Source organism: Cynara cardunculus, unplaced genomic scaffold, assembly GCF_001531365.2.
Source record: "Cynara cardunculus var. scolymus isolate 2C unplaced genomic scaffold, CcrdV1 Un_Scaffold_6510, whole genome shotgun sequence".
Classification (NCBI taxonomy): domain Eukaryota; kingdom Viridiplantae; phylum Streptophyta; class Magnoliopsida; order Asterales; family Asteraceae; genus Cynara; species Cynara cardunculus.
In genome coordinates this window covers 12383-27375 of record NW_020203008.1, presented here as the reverse complement: position 1 = coordinate 27375, position 14993 = coordinate 12383, and the positions used below count along the sequence as shown (strand labels likewise).

Sequence of the window (14993 nt, the reverse complement as noted above, 5' to 3'; positions counted from 1 at the left end):
AAAAGGGAAAAACAACAAAATTGGGCATTTAATAAAAGCAAAAAGGGAGTAAATAAAAAGGAAATAACTCTTAAAAATAAGAGTTATCAATTATACAATGTGTTCTTAATCTCTTTCAAAATCTCACATACACAGAATTCTCTCAACTGATTATGCACTCTATTAGTCTCAACTGTTGTTAACCACCAACTAACAAAACTACCGCTATTTATACCTACATTTACAAGGAATAAACTATACTACAAAGCATGCTAAAACACAATAATCTTGAGGACTTGAATACAACATTTTAGACCCAACATATACAGTTCGAAGTACTACAAATCCGTGTGTTTGGTTCTCTTTCATATGAGTGTTTATAATAATTGCTTGCTCTTGGAGAAACAATTTGATAAAATTTTGTATTTTGAAAGTATCACAAATTTGAGTTTATATTACCTTAATTCCCATAAATTGGTTTCAATACCTTGTATGGAACTTCGTTTTGTCAAGTATGGAGACAGTCTGTTAATAGCGAGAATTTTGCTTAATTTTATCCTTTGTTTTGCTTACCAGAGTGTTATTTGTGGGTGATGCAGGGTTGGTAAGACATATTTGATGAACCAATATCCTTCATTACTTAATTATCAAATTTGTATTTTTTTATTTACTTGGCATACAACAACTTCTTGTAAAGTCACCTCCTTTTAGATCTCTGAGAAGCAATGCCATTGTTGGTGTTAATGGCATTACTCCTTGTTTACCCTTAACATTTAACTTTAGATATGTGAACAAGAAGCGTATCAATCAATAGAAGGCAACAATAAGTTGATTTCTTGATAAAGGAAGTGCAATTTGAAGACAGACTCTTCACTTGTAGGTTATTTTTGCTCCTGCTCTTATCCCTCTGAATGCATAGTTGGTTTTTATGGTTGATAGGATAGTAGCCAAATTGAATATTTCATTGTTACTTCTTTTCTTTCTTCTTAGTTCTGTTTTGCTGTGTTAATATGAATATTTGCATGTGAAAAATGCTCTCATGCTCAGACTTCAGACGTAAAAGTAAACCGTCTGACTAATTCAGATTTAAGACGTAAAAATAAACCGTCTGACTAACTTAGATTTCAGACTTCAACACCATCTCTTATAGATCAAAAGTCAAATCAGAATTCAGATTTTAGTAGCTATTAAAAACAAAAGACAACTAATATTATGTTAAAATCTAGATGGGCATCGTAAAGATAAAAAGAGAGGAGATTAATCACTTACCGTCCCTCTTATCCCCCTTTTCTTGAAAACCACTTTTCCCAAAAAAGACTCGGCGTCTGCTTCAATTCTTTCGTTCTTGCACAGATCCTTTGGAATCTAACCCCTAAAAAGGATTTCCCCGTCGATTTCGTGTTTTAAGATTCATCTCGTCCGATCTGACTTCAAAAATCTCTCTCAATCTTCACTTCCTTTTAACCCTTTGCCTCATTCGTCCGTAACACACAATCGTGTATATACATATAAATATATCATCATCATCATCATCGAGTCTTACATTAATGTGTTTCAAAAATCATATTTTGATTTGATTTTTGACTACACCATTTTTACTATCTCGATGATGTAGGTTCTAGGGTTTTATACTGATTCATTGTTTTTGTTCATCTGTATATCATAAAATCGGTACCCAAAGCTTCCTTGTTAGCTTTGAACTTTTTCGCATCGCTAGAATACATCCTCATTATTCTCCGAACATTTTCATATCAAACTTTGTTTATAGATTTTGGAAATTAGGGCTGTGGAGACTTTTGTTTTGGCGAATACTTGCTGTGGATTTAGGTGGATCTGGTGGATTTTGTAGATTTTAGCTTTTTGAGTCGGTGAATTTTGTCAAAACAATTGAAGAACGGAAGATAATTATTTGGGTTTATTTGGTTGGGATTTAATCATGGATCATGTGATTGGTGGAAAGTTTAAGCTCGGGAGGAAGATTGGTAGTGGATCATTTGGAGAGCTTTATTTGGGTAACTTTTTATCAGCATGATTTCACGTTGATGCTCTTCTTATTGTCCACTTTTTCATGATTTGGTTGCCTTCATAACTGTTTTTCAGGAGTAAATGTACAAAGTGGAGAAGAAGTTGCTGTGAAGCTGGTATGTTATGGGGCATTGGGATTTAGTTTATGTATATGCTATTTCTGGTTCTTGATAATTTTATTTACATATATACCTCAGAGTTTCTTGTAATAAAGTAGTGTACGATTTTTATTTAAATTCAGTATCTGATTTTTGTGTAGTTGTGTTTATTGTTCACTTCCCCCCTGCCATTTATGTTCTGATAGATTTGTTAGCAACACCCCTTCTCAAAAAAATCTGTTATTTCCGTTCATAGCAGAAATATTGGTATAATCATTTCATTTGTCTCTAAAATATCAGAGCAACTCATTATGTGTGTTCTGGAACAGCAGAGAGGTAATGCTAAATATTTAGAATACAAAGGAACATTTGGTCTGCTATGACCAGCAAATTAAACCCACTTCAATATACATACTAAAAGGTGTCCTTGCACTTTAGATAGAAGCTAATTTTTATTTGCTTTTACACATCATGATGTGAAGTCAACCGCTTCCATTCGACATCAAGGTTTTCTAGGAGATATTGTAGCAATCACAAAAGTCCATTTCATATATTTTGGAATTCAAAATCTTATGAGGCGAAAAATGAATCAGATGATGAAATGAAAAAAAGTCTAAGCTTCTAGTGCATTAGGCCCAGGATGCCTTATCTTTAACAATTTTTGTCAATTTGTCTTGACTTTACTGCACTTGCTTCATATTGAACTGAAGAGTGCAAACCATGTAGCATGAACTTGTTCTTGGAAATATTGATATTCTTATTGCTATAAATCTGTTACTACCTATGGTTACATCGTAGTATTACATATGCTTATTGGCTATTGCATTTGTATGTATAAAGAACATTCTTGTTTTTTACTAATATTGATATGTAGGCACGGAAATTTGTTTTTGTAAGTTGTAACTAGTCTTAGTGTGTATGAAGTTTGCCTCTAATTAATGAAGAAGTATATAATTGGATTTTAGATGCTTGAGAATTTTTTTATTTTGTGAAAATTAAAGGCAAAGATCGACTTTTTACAAAGAGAATGGAATTTTCTTTTATTCCATTTTCAGATGGTATTTTCAGGAGGTTGATTGCATAAAGTTCAACCCAAGTGTTTCTCTCTACTTGTTCAGAATATAATTTTTATGCTTACTTTTGTGCTTCCGGAGAAGGCTTCACCAAAAAATGTAATTCTGTGTATGAAAAAGCTGCTAGGAAAGTACCATGAAAGAACTAGATTTGATGTTTTGTGTCCCAAATTGTCTATGCTTCCAGGAATCTATCAAGACCAAGCACCCCCAACTTCATTATGAGTCCAAATTGTACATGCTTCTTCAAGGAGGAAGTGAGTTTCGTTTCATCTTGCTGTGTGTTGTCTTTATTATACTTTACAAGTTTTTGTTGGTGGGCTTTTTGATATATTACATCAAAAAGTTGCATGCTTTATGGCATATATGTCACATCTAAGAATTTATGATACATTCTTATCAATATAATGCAGCTGGTGTTCCCCACCTGAAATGGTTTGGTGTTGAAGGGGAATACAATGCTATGGTCATTGACCTTCTTGGACCCAGTTTGGAAGACTTGTTTAATTATTGCAATCGGAAGTTGACACTGAAAACAGTTTTAATGCTTGCAGATCAGTTGGTAAGTATGCTGCATTGCATTTCACATTCATCATGAGGAGTTTGAGCAAACATTATTGTAATAATGGTTGTGCCTTTTTCATTGTTTCATTCAGATAAACAGAGTTGAATATATGCATTCAAGGGGTTTTCTTCACCGTGACATAAAGCCAGACAACTTTTTGATGGGTCTAGGACAGAAGGCAAATCAGGTAGTCTCTTCCACTTGTTACATAGTTCGTACATACTCTATGGTCTTCTCATGTTTGATTCTTTGGAGATTTGGGATTTCTCAGTTTCAACAAATGCTTTTCTTGTGTTTTAGTTTTACCATTTCTAATTGAAGTTTTTGTACTTGTTTTTGATTTTATGATTTAAGCACATTGCAGTACTGTGGTTCTCTGTTTGTTGGAAGATGTTGAATACTTGTTATTTGAATATGTAAATCATGTTGGTGCTTTACAAATGTTTTTATTTTACACATTTAAGTAGTATGAGGGAAACATGGATTAGTCCTCTATATCATACTAAGTTGGAGGGTACTGATGGAAAATGGGAATATGGGATATCTAAATTCTTACAAACACAAAAACGCATACGTTCATGTTTGTTAGGCGAATAGTGGAAGCTTTAATATTTAACTTGATAGGAGGGAAGTACATATTTAACTTGATAACCCAAAACAGGAAAGTGGAAGATTTAAACTTTTGGGGAAGAATGTTCACATAGTAGAGGTTATGCCAATTAAGATAGAGCCAAAATTTATGGGAAGAATCATAGGACCTGATCATGATATATATAGTCTGGATTGATGTTACCAAGAATCATTGGACCTGCCCTTGAATACTTTCAAAGGGTTCTGTAGTCCTAGACTGTGGGTTTAATTAGTTTTGTTTTGGTGGCCTTATGTTAATGAGCACCTGTGTGAGTGTGTCTGGGATAACATGGTTAAAATTTTAGAGACTTCAATGTGAACTGAGAAATATGTTGGATTATCTGAGAGGACATGGGAAGAAGTAAAAAACACTGCTAGAGTCCAATTATATAAAAGCTTCTGCTTAAGATATCTTTTATCACTTATGTTGGCAAATTTGTGTTTTTGCAAAGCCTTATATTTTATGGTTTATGCTGTTTCATTTGTGTAAGTGATTTTCATAGACGATCGAGGTGTTTGTTTTGTAGTTTTGTTGCTGTTTCGTGTCTTTAGCAGTCCCTAATATTCTGGGTGGTAGTCTAGGTCGCTAATGGCAGACTAGAGGACATCAATAGCTTCAGAAGTTTGGGCAGTGGCAAAGAACCGAAGAGAGATGGAGAGTAGGATATGTGGATTGGTAAGAAATTGCAAATCATAAAGAAGTAGATTGATAAAGGAATTGTGTTACCTATATGTGAGGGGCTACAGTGATGGGATCAAGAATGACCGGGTAGAGGAGGGGAGGGGGAGGGAGGAGGAAGATGAAGAGGTGTTTGGCGGAAAAGGAATGCACAAAGAAATGGTGGTTAGATGATTTGCATAATTTTATTTTGGCATCGCATTTGGTTTGCTGTGTTAGCCATAGCATGGATTTTGTTATGCCTTCTTTATATGGATGGTTCTTTAAACTTAATACCTTCTGGATTCTGCACATGGAAAAAAATTTGGTTTCTGTCCTAAGAGTTGGAATTGATGACCTAATTTGTGCCATGTTAAACAACAGATTTTTCAGGATCCTGAAGCGGTTCTCGCTTCATATTATTTTCAAATGAATTCACACTTCCATAGTGATGTTTTCGTCTGTCATGCAGGACATGCTTGCAGTTATAACACCCGAACCTGTTTTATATATTTTGGAGTGTTTATTCTTCAATTGGAAGAGCTTTCTCTTTTGCATTGCGGTGCTATAGCGATTAGCGGTTCTAGGGGAAATAGCGGTGAGAAATAGCGGTTCTGCTAATATCGGTGCTGCTAATATCGGTGCTAATCACTGCAATTGGGCCGCAATTATGACTTGCAATAGCAGTGTGAAAACCACAATTAGGAGTTGGGCTTTAAGTTGGTCTTTTAAAGGGTTTAGAGAAGTCTATTAAGGGATTGCGAGCTAGGGGGCTGATTTTCATTTGCAATATTGGTGTGTAAACTTGCTATTTTCTCTCATCTCGTTTATTCAGGTCTATATTTTGCATCTTCTCTTCACAACAACATTGTCTTCCAACATTGACTGCTCATCTCTTCTATTCACATGTTCTTATGTTCTTTGGAATATATATTATGTTATGCATCTATTCACACATGTATATATAATTGTAAATTTGTAATGATTACATGAACTGCTATATGTGGACCGTTATACCATCGCGATAACCGCTATGTCAAATCACAGTCCTGGCCGCTATTTCAAGTTTTGACTGCTGTAACAGCATAGTGCATAACACAAGTTCCACTAACAAGGATAAAACATAATTCTGGTGCTTTTGATTTTTACAACAGGTTTACATTATTGATTATGGTCTTGCGAAGAAGTATAGGGATCTCCAGACTCACAAGCATATAGCATATAGGTATCGGAATAATCTTTACAGGAAACTGAGATTATTTTTTCTGTTGCTTACGATGTGGTATCTTTATTTTTATATGAGTAAACTATGTTTTTCGTTAGTGTGCTTTTGAAATTACGGTCCTCATCCCACATACTTGACGGTAAATCACTGACGGAGTTAGACTTGGGGACGAAAACAACAATGAATTGCCAACTACATGGATGGAAGCCGTAATTTCAAAAGCACATGGACGAGATTCGCAAAATTTTAACAAACCACAGGGACAAAGAACATAGTTTAGTCTTTTTGTTTTGTTGAGCACTTTGAGAAACATGCACATTGATTTGCATAGCTTATTTATTCCCCCTCTAAATATATCAATACAAGTCCTCTTTTAACTTTTTTTTTGTATATAATTTGGTGTAGTGAGCTACATGGTGTGCTTTATTATCATTTTATTTGACGATAATGTGGGTTAACAAGTTATAATATCTATTTAGCCAGCTTAGTTTGTTAGTTGAGTATTGTATGAGTAAGTTGCTTGTAAGGCTTAGGCTTTTTTTTTCTGGTCGAAAAACATTATGTTTTTGTGTGTTCTAGCAGTTCTTGTTGAGGTGCAAGTATCTCTACTTGTACAGAATTGGGATTTTGATTAATGGACAACTGAATAGCTTAAAAGTGTTTAATGGTTACTTGTTCCACTAAATATTGCACATATATCATTGCTTTTGCAGTTTGAAAGATATACCCATGTAAAATGACTGTCTGCAAATGGGTGGGTTTTCTATCTCAAACGCTGCCAACTGGATAAAATAAGGATCTCACATGTAATTTTTTTTTCCTATATGATTCCAGTCTATGAAAATTATTTAAGATTCCAACTTGTGACAATAATGTCGTAACTAGGCATAACGGTTTGTGGCTGCATTTAAGCACACATATCATTATACATATGGACACATGTTTATGTACACACATATCTGCTTATGGATATATTCACAAATACTGTTTTACTAATAAGAACCATTCTAGTTTTCACTGGTAATTGTGCTAAAGGTCGAAAATATATTTTTTAGCATTTTTGTGAAATAAGATGAAAAGAAAAATCCAATGGATTTGCAACTTAATTTTCGTAATTCGTTTATGTTTTTTTCTTTAGAATGCCTAATATTTTCTCCACATTCTCTATGCAAAAATGCTCCGTTGTCATAAGATCTGACTATTCATCAAATAGTCCTACAATGTATGTATTGAACCCATGGTTTTAGAAGACGCCAGAGGCATCGGCGTGCCTCAGGGCGGTTCGGTCCAAAAGCGAATATGAGGCGCTGCCTCAGGGTATCCTGTAGGGACGTGCGCCTTGGTGGTGTGAGGTGGGCGACGAGGCGACGCCAAGGCGTGCGTTTCTTTCTCTGAGAAAATTTCATCCCTTTTAAGAAAATAACTGAATATTAGAAAACCCTAATATTATAAAGGAAACCCATTGGCCTCTCTTCTATGTAGCTCATGCCCAAGCCCAATTTCTTTCTTTTTTACTAAAAAATTGAATGTAAAACTTCTCCCAAAAGTCAATCGATCAACAAAGCAAAGCTTTGTAGTTTGTACTATTGTCGGCTTCTTCTTCTCTGCTCTCTTTTGTATTGCTTCTTATCTCTGCAACTGCTTGTACCTGTTGGTTGTAGCAATTTCTCCTCTTTTCTTTTGTTAGCATATTTAAGTTTCTGCATATTAATAGTATCAACATGTATATTTTTGTAAGAATTTGTATGTGTATTTTACATAGTAATCTGCATGTTCTTTTATGCCTTCTTTTGTACAATCTGTTTATATATATATATATATATTCTTATTTATGTACATATTCTGTTTTTTTAATGTATATGTGTTGTTTTAATGTACATATTCTGTTTTTTTATGTATATATGCTGTTTTCAGACACATATTTTGTTTTTTTATGTATAATCTGGTTTAACGTATACAGTATATATTCTGTTTTTTATGTTTTTTCGTCAAGTGTTATGGATTTATGAATTTAAGAATTTCATTGTTCTATTTTTTGAGGCTTACGCCTCACGCTCCTAAGGGAAAACACCTCGAGGCTCGTTTCCGTTCTTTGAAACCTTGATTGAACCTTTTGTGGCAGGGATGGATCTTGGTAATTCTAAATTTCTAGGTAGTCAACAGAAATTCATTACAACTTAAAAAGAAAACTATTTACATTTATAATATTTGTTAATAAGTAACATGTACCAGATCCAATTATGCTTCTGTCTTTATGGTTGATCATCAAATGGTCTTGTTATGTTGATCTAACTTGAGACCATTAAGTAAGAATAGGTGACAAGCTAAGGGATGATCTTGCCTGTTTAATTCAATAGCAGATATCTTTGACCTTAAATTATATTGTATGTATTTTATGTATGCAATTACCTATTGCTGCTAGATGGTTCACCCAAGTTATTGCAACTGTAATCATTAGAAGGATGTTTAGAATGTAGGGTGAATGCTAAGCTACATTCAACAAGCAGATATGTTCTCCACATGGCATGTGCTGGACCGAGTTTTCTTCTTTGTGCATGCTTGTGCAACTGTAACAATATAACTTGAATGTAGTTAATTGCGCATTACTTCTGGTTGTCTTTCATGTTGCTTCTAGTTATAGGCCTCTTTTGGAATGCTCAAACTGCATTTATTCTTTTTCATATATGCTGACAAAGATTTGTACTTCAGGGAAAACAAAAATCTCACAGGCACAGCTCGTTATGCCAGTGTTAACACCCACCTTGGAGTTGGTGAGTGGACTCACTTATTTCAACTTGTTTGTGAATGGCTTTTAATTTTGCTTGCATGTGCATCCTCACCGTGTGATGTAAAAGAGCTTAAGGTAGCAACTCCTTCCATCACAAACTAATTATGACATTTTTTTTTGAGTTGCTCCAACCAAAGCAAATCCCTTTTACAAACACAACTCAAGGAGGCTAAACAAGTTTAAACCATCATTATTAAATTTGAGGACTATAACCTATATCAGCCACCTATAACCTATATCAGCCACCTATTCTTGGTGCAAATCTAATCTTTTAGATTGTGCATTCAAAGGTCCAATTTGGGGATGACCAAACCATTTTAACTTGATTTAGAGGTGTTGACTCAACTTATTCCCAACCAATATCATCCCAAACTTTTCAAAATTTAATATCTTTGGTCCTATCCCTCATTGAGAGGCCACAATCCAACTAGGCATTCACCTTTCTGCTACACTCATCTGGTGTATAGGTTGTGTTTTTGCTTTTAACATTCAGCTCATAAACAGTATCTAGTGTCCCTGCCAACCTATATTATTTAACTTTCAGCTTCATTGAGACTCTTAGATCAGATAATTGTCAGCACGACTTTATCCTATGACTGGCGTTCTTGTCAAAATCGTTATCAGCTGGTAATACAGATCCCAAGTACAGAAATGTCATTCCTAATTACATATTGGACAAGCACACTGCATCTTCTACTTCCGTAGTGACAGCACTGTGGTTGCACGTTATGGGCTCTGGTTTAGTTGTGAGTTAATGTTAAACTTTAGATTTAAAGGCCATGGGTTTGAGTCAGTGATTGAAAAACTTCCTCGATGGGGGTTCTTTTCATCCTTCCCTCACAGTACTATTTCGCTATCTGTTCCTCTCAATGCTCTAACGGCCACACCGGATATGGACCGAATTGAAAGGTCCAAATGATTCACAGTTTTTAGAATCAATAGGTCTTCAAATCGTTTTGTTGGAATTATTCTTCAGGGAGAGGATATTTTTACTTGATTAGTTATGGTGATGTTATTTTGGTTGTCAATGGCAGAGCAAAGCAGGAGGGATGATCTGGAATCTCTTGGTTATGTACTCATGTATTTCCTGAGAGGAAGGTTGAATATATATGATTGGAAAACTTTTTTTATTTCACTTCACTTCTTAATTCTAAATTGGTTCTTATCTGTATATGCGTATGCTGCTGTAGCCTTCCCTGGCAGGGGTTGAAAGCTGGCACTAAGAAGCAGAAGTATGATAAAATTAGTGAAAAGAAGATGCTTACTCCCATTGAGGTATTACTGAAAGTCAACATACTTGAATAGTTCTTGGTAATTGGATTTTTTTTAGATTTGTTTATAGAGGACTATTTTCTTTGCATTCGTAAACTGGCTTAGTTTATCCACGGTATTGAAGTGACTTCTAACTTGCAGGTGCTTTGCAAATCTTATCCTTCCGAATTCATATCATATTTTCATTATTGCCGATCATTGCGATTTGATGACAAGCCTGATTATTCGTACTTGAAGAGGCTTTTCCGTGATCTGTTCATTAGAGAAGGTAGGGATTATAAGCTTTTTTCCCCTTCTGTCTTCGTATTTCAACTGAATTGTTAAAGAGAACATATAACATAACCAAAGTAATAATGGAGATGTGGTAATTGAAAGCAACATTGGATTTTATTTCTTATGTAATACACTGACATATGTAAAGATGCTTTATTCGAGATATTTTGAAAATTCCTAAATCTAATAAATATTGGAGGACCTCTTTTTTCCTTCATTATGTTTACTATTTAGTCAAATGGACATTCATGTTGAGAAAAAAAGAGGGGGGGGGGGGGATTGTTAAAAGCCATATATCCAGCATTGTTATTTTATTTAGTTAGTTTTATTTCTTTCGTATTTTCTTTTATTCTCTTCAAATGTATATTACATGTTTTAAGCTTTCTTTGGTTTGCTATAATAATTGTCTCAGGTTATCAGTTTGACTATGTATTTGACTGGACTATATTGAAGTATCCCCAAATTGGCTCCAGTTCTAGAGGAAGGGTCAGTATATTTCTTAGTTCTCTATTTTTATATATTTTTTAAAAGTATTCTCTCTTATATGCCTCTATTACAAACAGACGACTGCAAAATTTCCATTGAACCCTGGACCATCAGCAGAGAGAGCAGAAAGGACCACCCCAGGTTTGTTTGTCTAGCATTAGTTGGCAGTCTGTTTTTTAATCAAGTTAAAAGTTGCGTATGGCAGAGTAGTAATTTTTACAATAATTGTTTTTTCATCTTTTACTGATAAGTGGTGTAGTTGAAGTATGGATGTGTGTTTATCATGTCAAATCACTAATTTATAAATGTCTTTGGCTTTGACTACCAAATCAATCAGTGGACTCACTCTCACCGGTTGCTACATTGATTCGGGTGGCTGGTGGCCCCTTTGAGTTTTGGCGGGTGCTTGTTGCTGCATGAGTGGTAGCTCACACTTAAGGGTGCATTTAGTACAAGGACGGGGCGAGAGTGTGGTGGGAGAGTGGAAGGCGTTAGGGTTTTAATTTGACATGGTTAGTTTAGTAATTCACCTTTCTTGGCCCATCCCTTTGATTTCTGTTCCAACTACTATGATGGTATACAAATGCATTTTTGTCCCACTCAGTCATGCCTGGCCAGTGTAATGCGTGCCAAACGTGGCTCAGTCTATAAAATGCATTTTTGTCCCCCTCAGTCATGTTTTCATCCTGCTCCCTGTACCAAATGCACCCTAAAAGTCCAGTTCTCTCAGTGACCTCTCTTTTACATTCCCTGCTGTTGCATTAGAAAGTCCGGATTAATATTTGGCTTTGAAAAGGAGAAGTTTCTAGTTCAGGAGCGAATCAAGACTTAGATTTTTCACATAAATCTTCCTTTTACTGTTTCTAGCAGCACTTGGGAACGTGGTTGTTTGCAATTTCAGAGTTTCTAGACTTTTATCAGATACCAATTTCTACAATTATTTGCTGATCCATCATTAATGTTGAGATCTGCACTCCATTTTCCACACATATTTATTCTTTTAATGTTCTTTTACTAACTTTTGATTTCCTTATATATTCTGGTAAAAAGAAAATTGAATGGAGGTGCATTTAGGCAACCCCAACTGCCCGGTCTATGAGGGTTGGGAAGTAAGTCTTTCTATGCAAAATTTCCTCCTCTTTCTGCATAGAGGCTGTCCATTACCTTCTGGTGACAAAGGAATGACCTTGGCATTTTGAGTTTCTAATAGATCAGATGCTTGATTACTTTACTACTGTTAACATATATTCAACCACGCGTTTATAAAGATACATAAGATGTGTACCTACTACCTAGTCAAGATTCTCTATCATTTATTGTGTTTAATGATTGATTGTGACTGCATGATCATGATATTGTGGGATTCTCAAACTATACCAAACGAACCCAGTATATCCCCACTCGAAAGTCAAGTTTTTGGATGTACGTAGGCCTGTCTTGCTTACGGATTGTTGTTAACAACATTAATTGATCATAGTTTTATGCAAAGACCATTTACTTTTCTTTTGCCATTTTGAATATTGATATCGATCAACTACAATGGGGATGCAAATTTTAATTACCATCTGTTTGTTTCAGTGAGACAAGAGGTTCGAGATAGATTCTCAGGTGCAGTCGAGGCACTTACTAGACGGAATGGTTCTGGTAGCGGTTTGCATAATGATCATCCGAGGCACAGATCTTCAGAGCATGTAACATCGTCTAAGGATGTGGTGAGTTGAGAATCGTAGGGCCCTCTACTTTTTTTCCTTGATCTTGTTTCTGAACTAACCCTGTTTAAGTCATAGAAGAAACTTCTGATTAAGTCGCTGAGTTTCACAACGTATTTGATGCACTGTCCTCCCACGGAGATAAAAAAGAAAAGAGAAGTTATTGTGTACTCGTTTCAATTTCAAATGTAGTTATGAAAAGGAAATGTTTGAATGTTGGTTCAATGTCCCGTAGGAAGATCAAAACAAATAAAACCCCTGGTCCAAATTCAAAAGTATTTTCCATATTACTCCCTCTGTCCCGAAATAATTCTCCATGATGAAAAAGGCAGATATAGAAATATGCAACTATTCCAGTTTTTAATTAATTAAATGACAATCGTACCCTTAATAATAGAGGGAGTAATAAATTTCCTTATCTTATAATTAAGGGTAGATTTGGAAAGTAGACACTTATATTGGGACAATAAAATAGAAATACGGACGCTTGTATTTTAGACGGATGGTGTAGTCGGCAAGACAGTGAACTAAGATTTAGAAGTTACCAAGAAAAGGAAACTTTGCATATATTTGTGAGTTGTGACAGTTTATAATAGAAGGTTGAGTTTTTTTGGAACTGCTTTTTATAAATTGACGAGCCTGAAGTGTTGTATATTTCGGGTGTGTTTGGTATGTAAACTGGACTGGACAGACGAGAGAGGTAGGTGGGTGAAAAAGTTGTGCAAGGTTTTAGGGTTTTAATTTGTTATCCCAGTTTGGTTACTTAGTGATCGTGAATTTTGCCCCAATCAGTCCCGCCCCGTCCCACCAGTCTAATGCTGTGTCAAATGCGGGACAACAAGTTTTTGTTGTGTCATCTCATTTTGTCCCATGTACCAAACATGTTATTTTATGTTGTAATTTTCTGATCCTGTACTCGGGTTTGTTTATATTTGCAAATTCAGCATGGTGATGGTGACAGAGGTCGCATTTCACGGAATGGTAGTACTTCAAAGCGAGCAGTCGTGTCAAGCAGCCGGCCAAGCTCATCTGGTGAGCCAAGTGATGGTCGAACCAAGCGGCTGGGCTCAGGCAGTGGTCGCATATCAACCACCCAAAGACTTCACTCTCAACCTGGATTTGAGTCCAAGTCATCGTCTTTCACGCGTCCTGTAGCCTCAAGAGGTGGTCGTGATGATGCTCTTCGGAGCTTTGAGTTGTTAACCATTGGCACAGGAGGTAAGAGGAAATAGAGAAACTATCACTTATTTAATATATGGTCCCTGGAAGTACAACTTGCATCTGCATATGTTTCCATCAATTTCCATAATCTGTTCACAGCGAAACCTAAAAATTGGTTATTGGTTCGTTATTTCTTTCTTCCCACTGTAATGTTTGCTTTTGGTTCTATGTTGGAGACCTTGTCGTTTAAGCTTTATTTTTTCAAGAGAAACGGTCATTTACATGTTGCTTGATGCCTTGAAAGAATGCCCTCTAATCATGCAAATTTCTCGTGTAATATGTTGCTGTCTACTTGGCCTTTGTGTGTTTTTGTATTCATCCCCAACTTGGTTTGCAAAAAAGGTTGCAGATTAATCTGATTTTACGTTAGTTTGGTCGTGGATCATAGATATCATGTTTTAAAGCAAGGGCCGTTTACCAATACAAATTGTTAAGTGATCACCAGGTAGTGTGACTTTTGATATGTTGCTTTGAAAATCATGGTTTGGTTTGGGTAAGGGCCTACCAAGTAACCGAGGCTTTTCATCCTTACCGGGACTACGGGGCTGTTCACTAAACGCTTTCCTGATAAACGCTTACCGGGTCATTTATCTTGCTAGATTAACATGTTAACGACCAAGAATCTTATTTGGTAAGAGCGATGACAGGGACCGAGAGTCTTATCCCAGTATGTGAGAGTGATGACTTTCACCTGATTAGCATTTATTGGGTAAATTGTTGCGTACATTGATGTTTTGATGGAATAGAATCTTATCCAATAAGGTGATGGAATATAATCTTATCCAATAAGGTGAGTGGTAATGTTGAATTTACTGGTAAATACTTACCGTGTAAGCATTTGGGTGAATAGCCCTTACATATTGGATGGCGGCACCGTGGGCTTAAAAGGGTGTGGCTAAACAACATCATCATACTCTTATCTAGAGGTGGCCAAAATTCGGTCCCGGGCCGGGCCTTAACCGGTCCCTACCGGGCCTAATCGCGACAAAAA

At 35.8% G+C, this 14993-nt stretch overlaps 1 protein-coding gene across 3 annotated transcripts; it reads left to right on the top strand.

Moving 5' to 3' along the window:
- The first annotated feature begins 1276 nt into the window (after positions 1–1276).
- On the top strand, positions 1277–14228 carry LOC112504686 (casein kinase 1-like protein 11). Of its 3 annotated transcripts, none has more exons than XM_025108633.1 (15): positions 1277–1991; positions 2080–2120; positions 3363–3432; positions 3589–3737; positions 3832–3927; positions 5501–5512; positions 6183–6253; positions 8963–9024; positions 10076–10139; positions 10232–10316; positions 10551–10581; positions 10999–11072; positions 11150–11213; positions 12651–12784; positions 13726–14228. In XM_025108633.1, the coding sequence occupies exons 1-15, from the start codon at positions 1916–1918 to the stop codon at positions 14011–14013; spliced, it is 1317 nt and encodes a 438-aa protein (XP_024964401.1). In that variant the 5' UTR covers positions 1277–1915; the 3' UTR covers positions 14014–14228. The 3 variants fall into 3 exon arrangements, with proteins under 3 accessions (XP_024964401.1, XP_024964399.1, XP_024964400.1); XM_025108631.1 differs by having other exon boundaries at positions 1278–1991; positions 10455–10581; XM_025108632.1 differs by lacking the exon at positions 5501–5512 and having other exon boundaries at positions 1278–1991; positions 10455–10581.
- Positions 14229–14993: the final 765 nt, after the last annotated feature.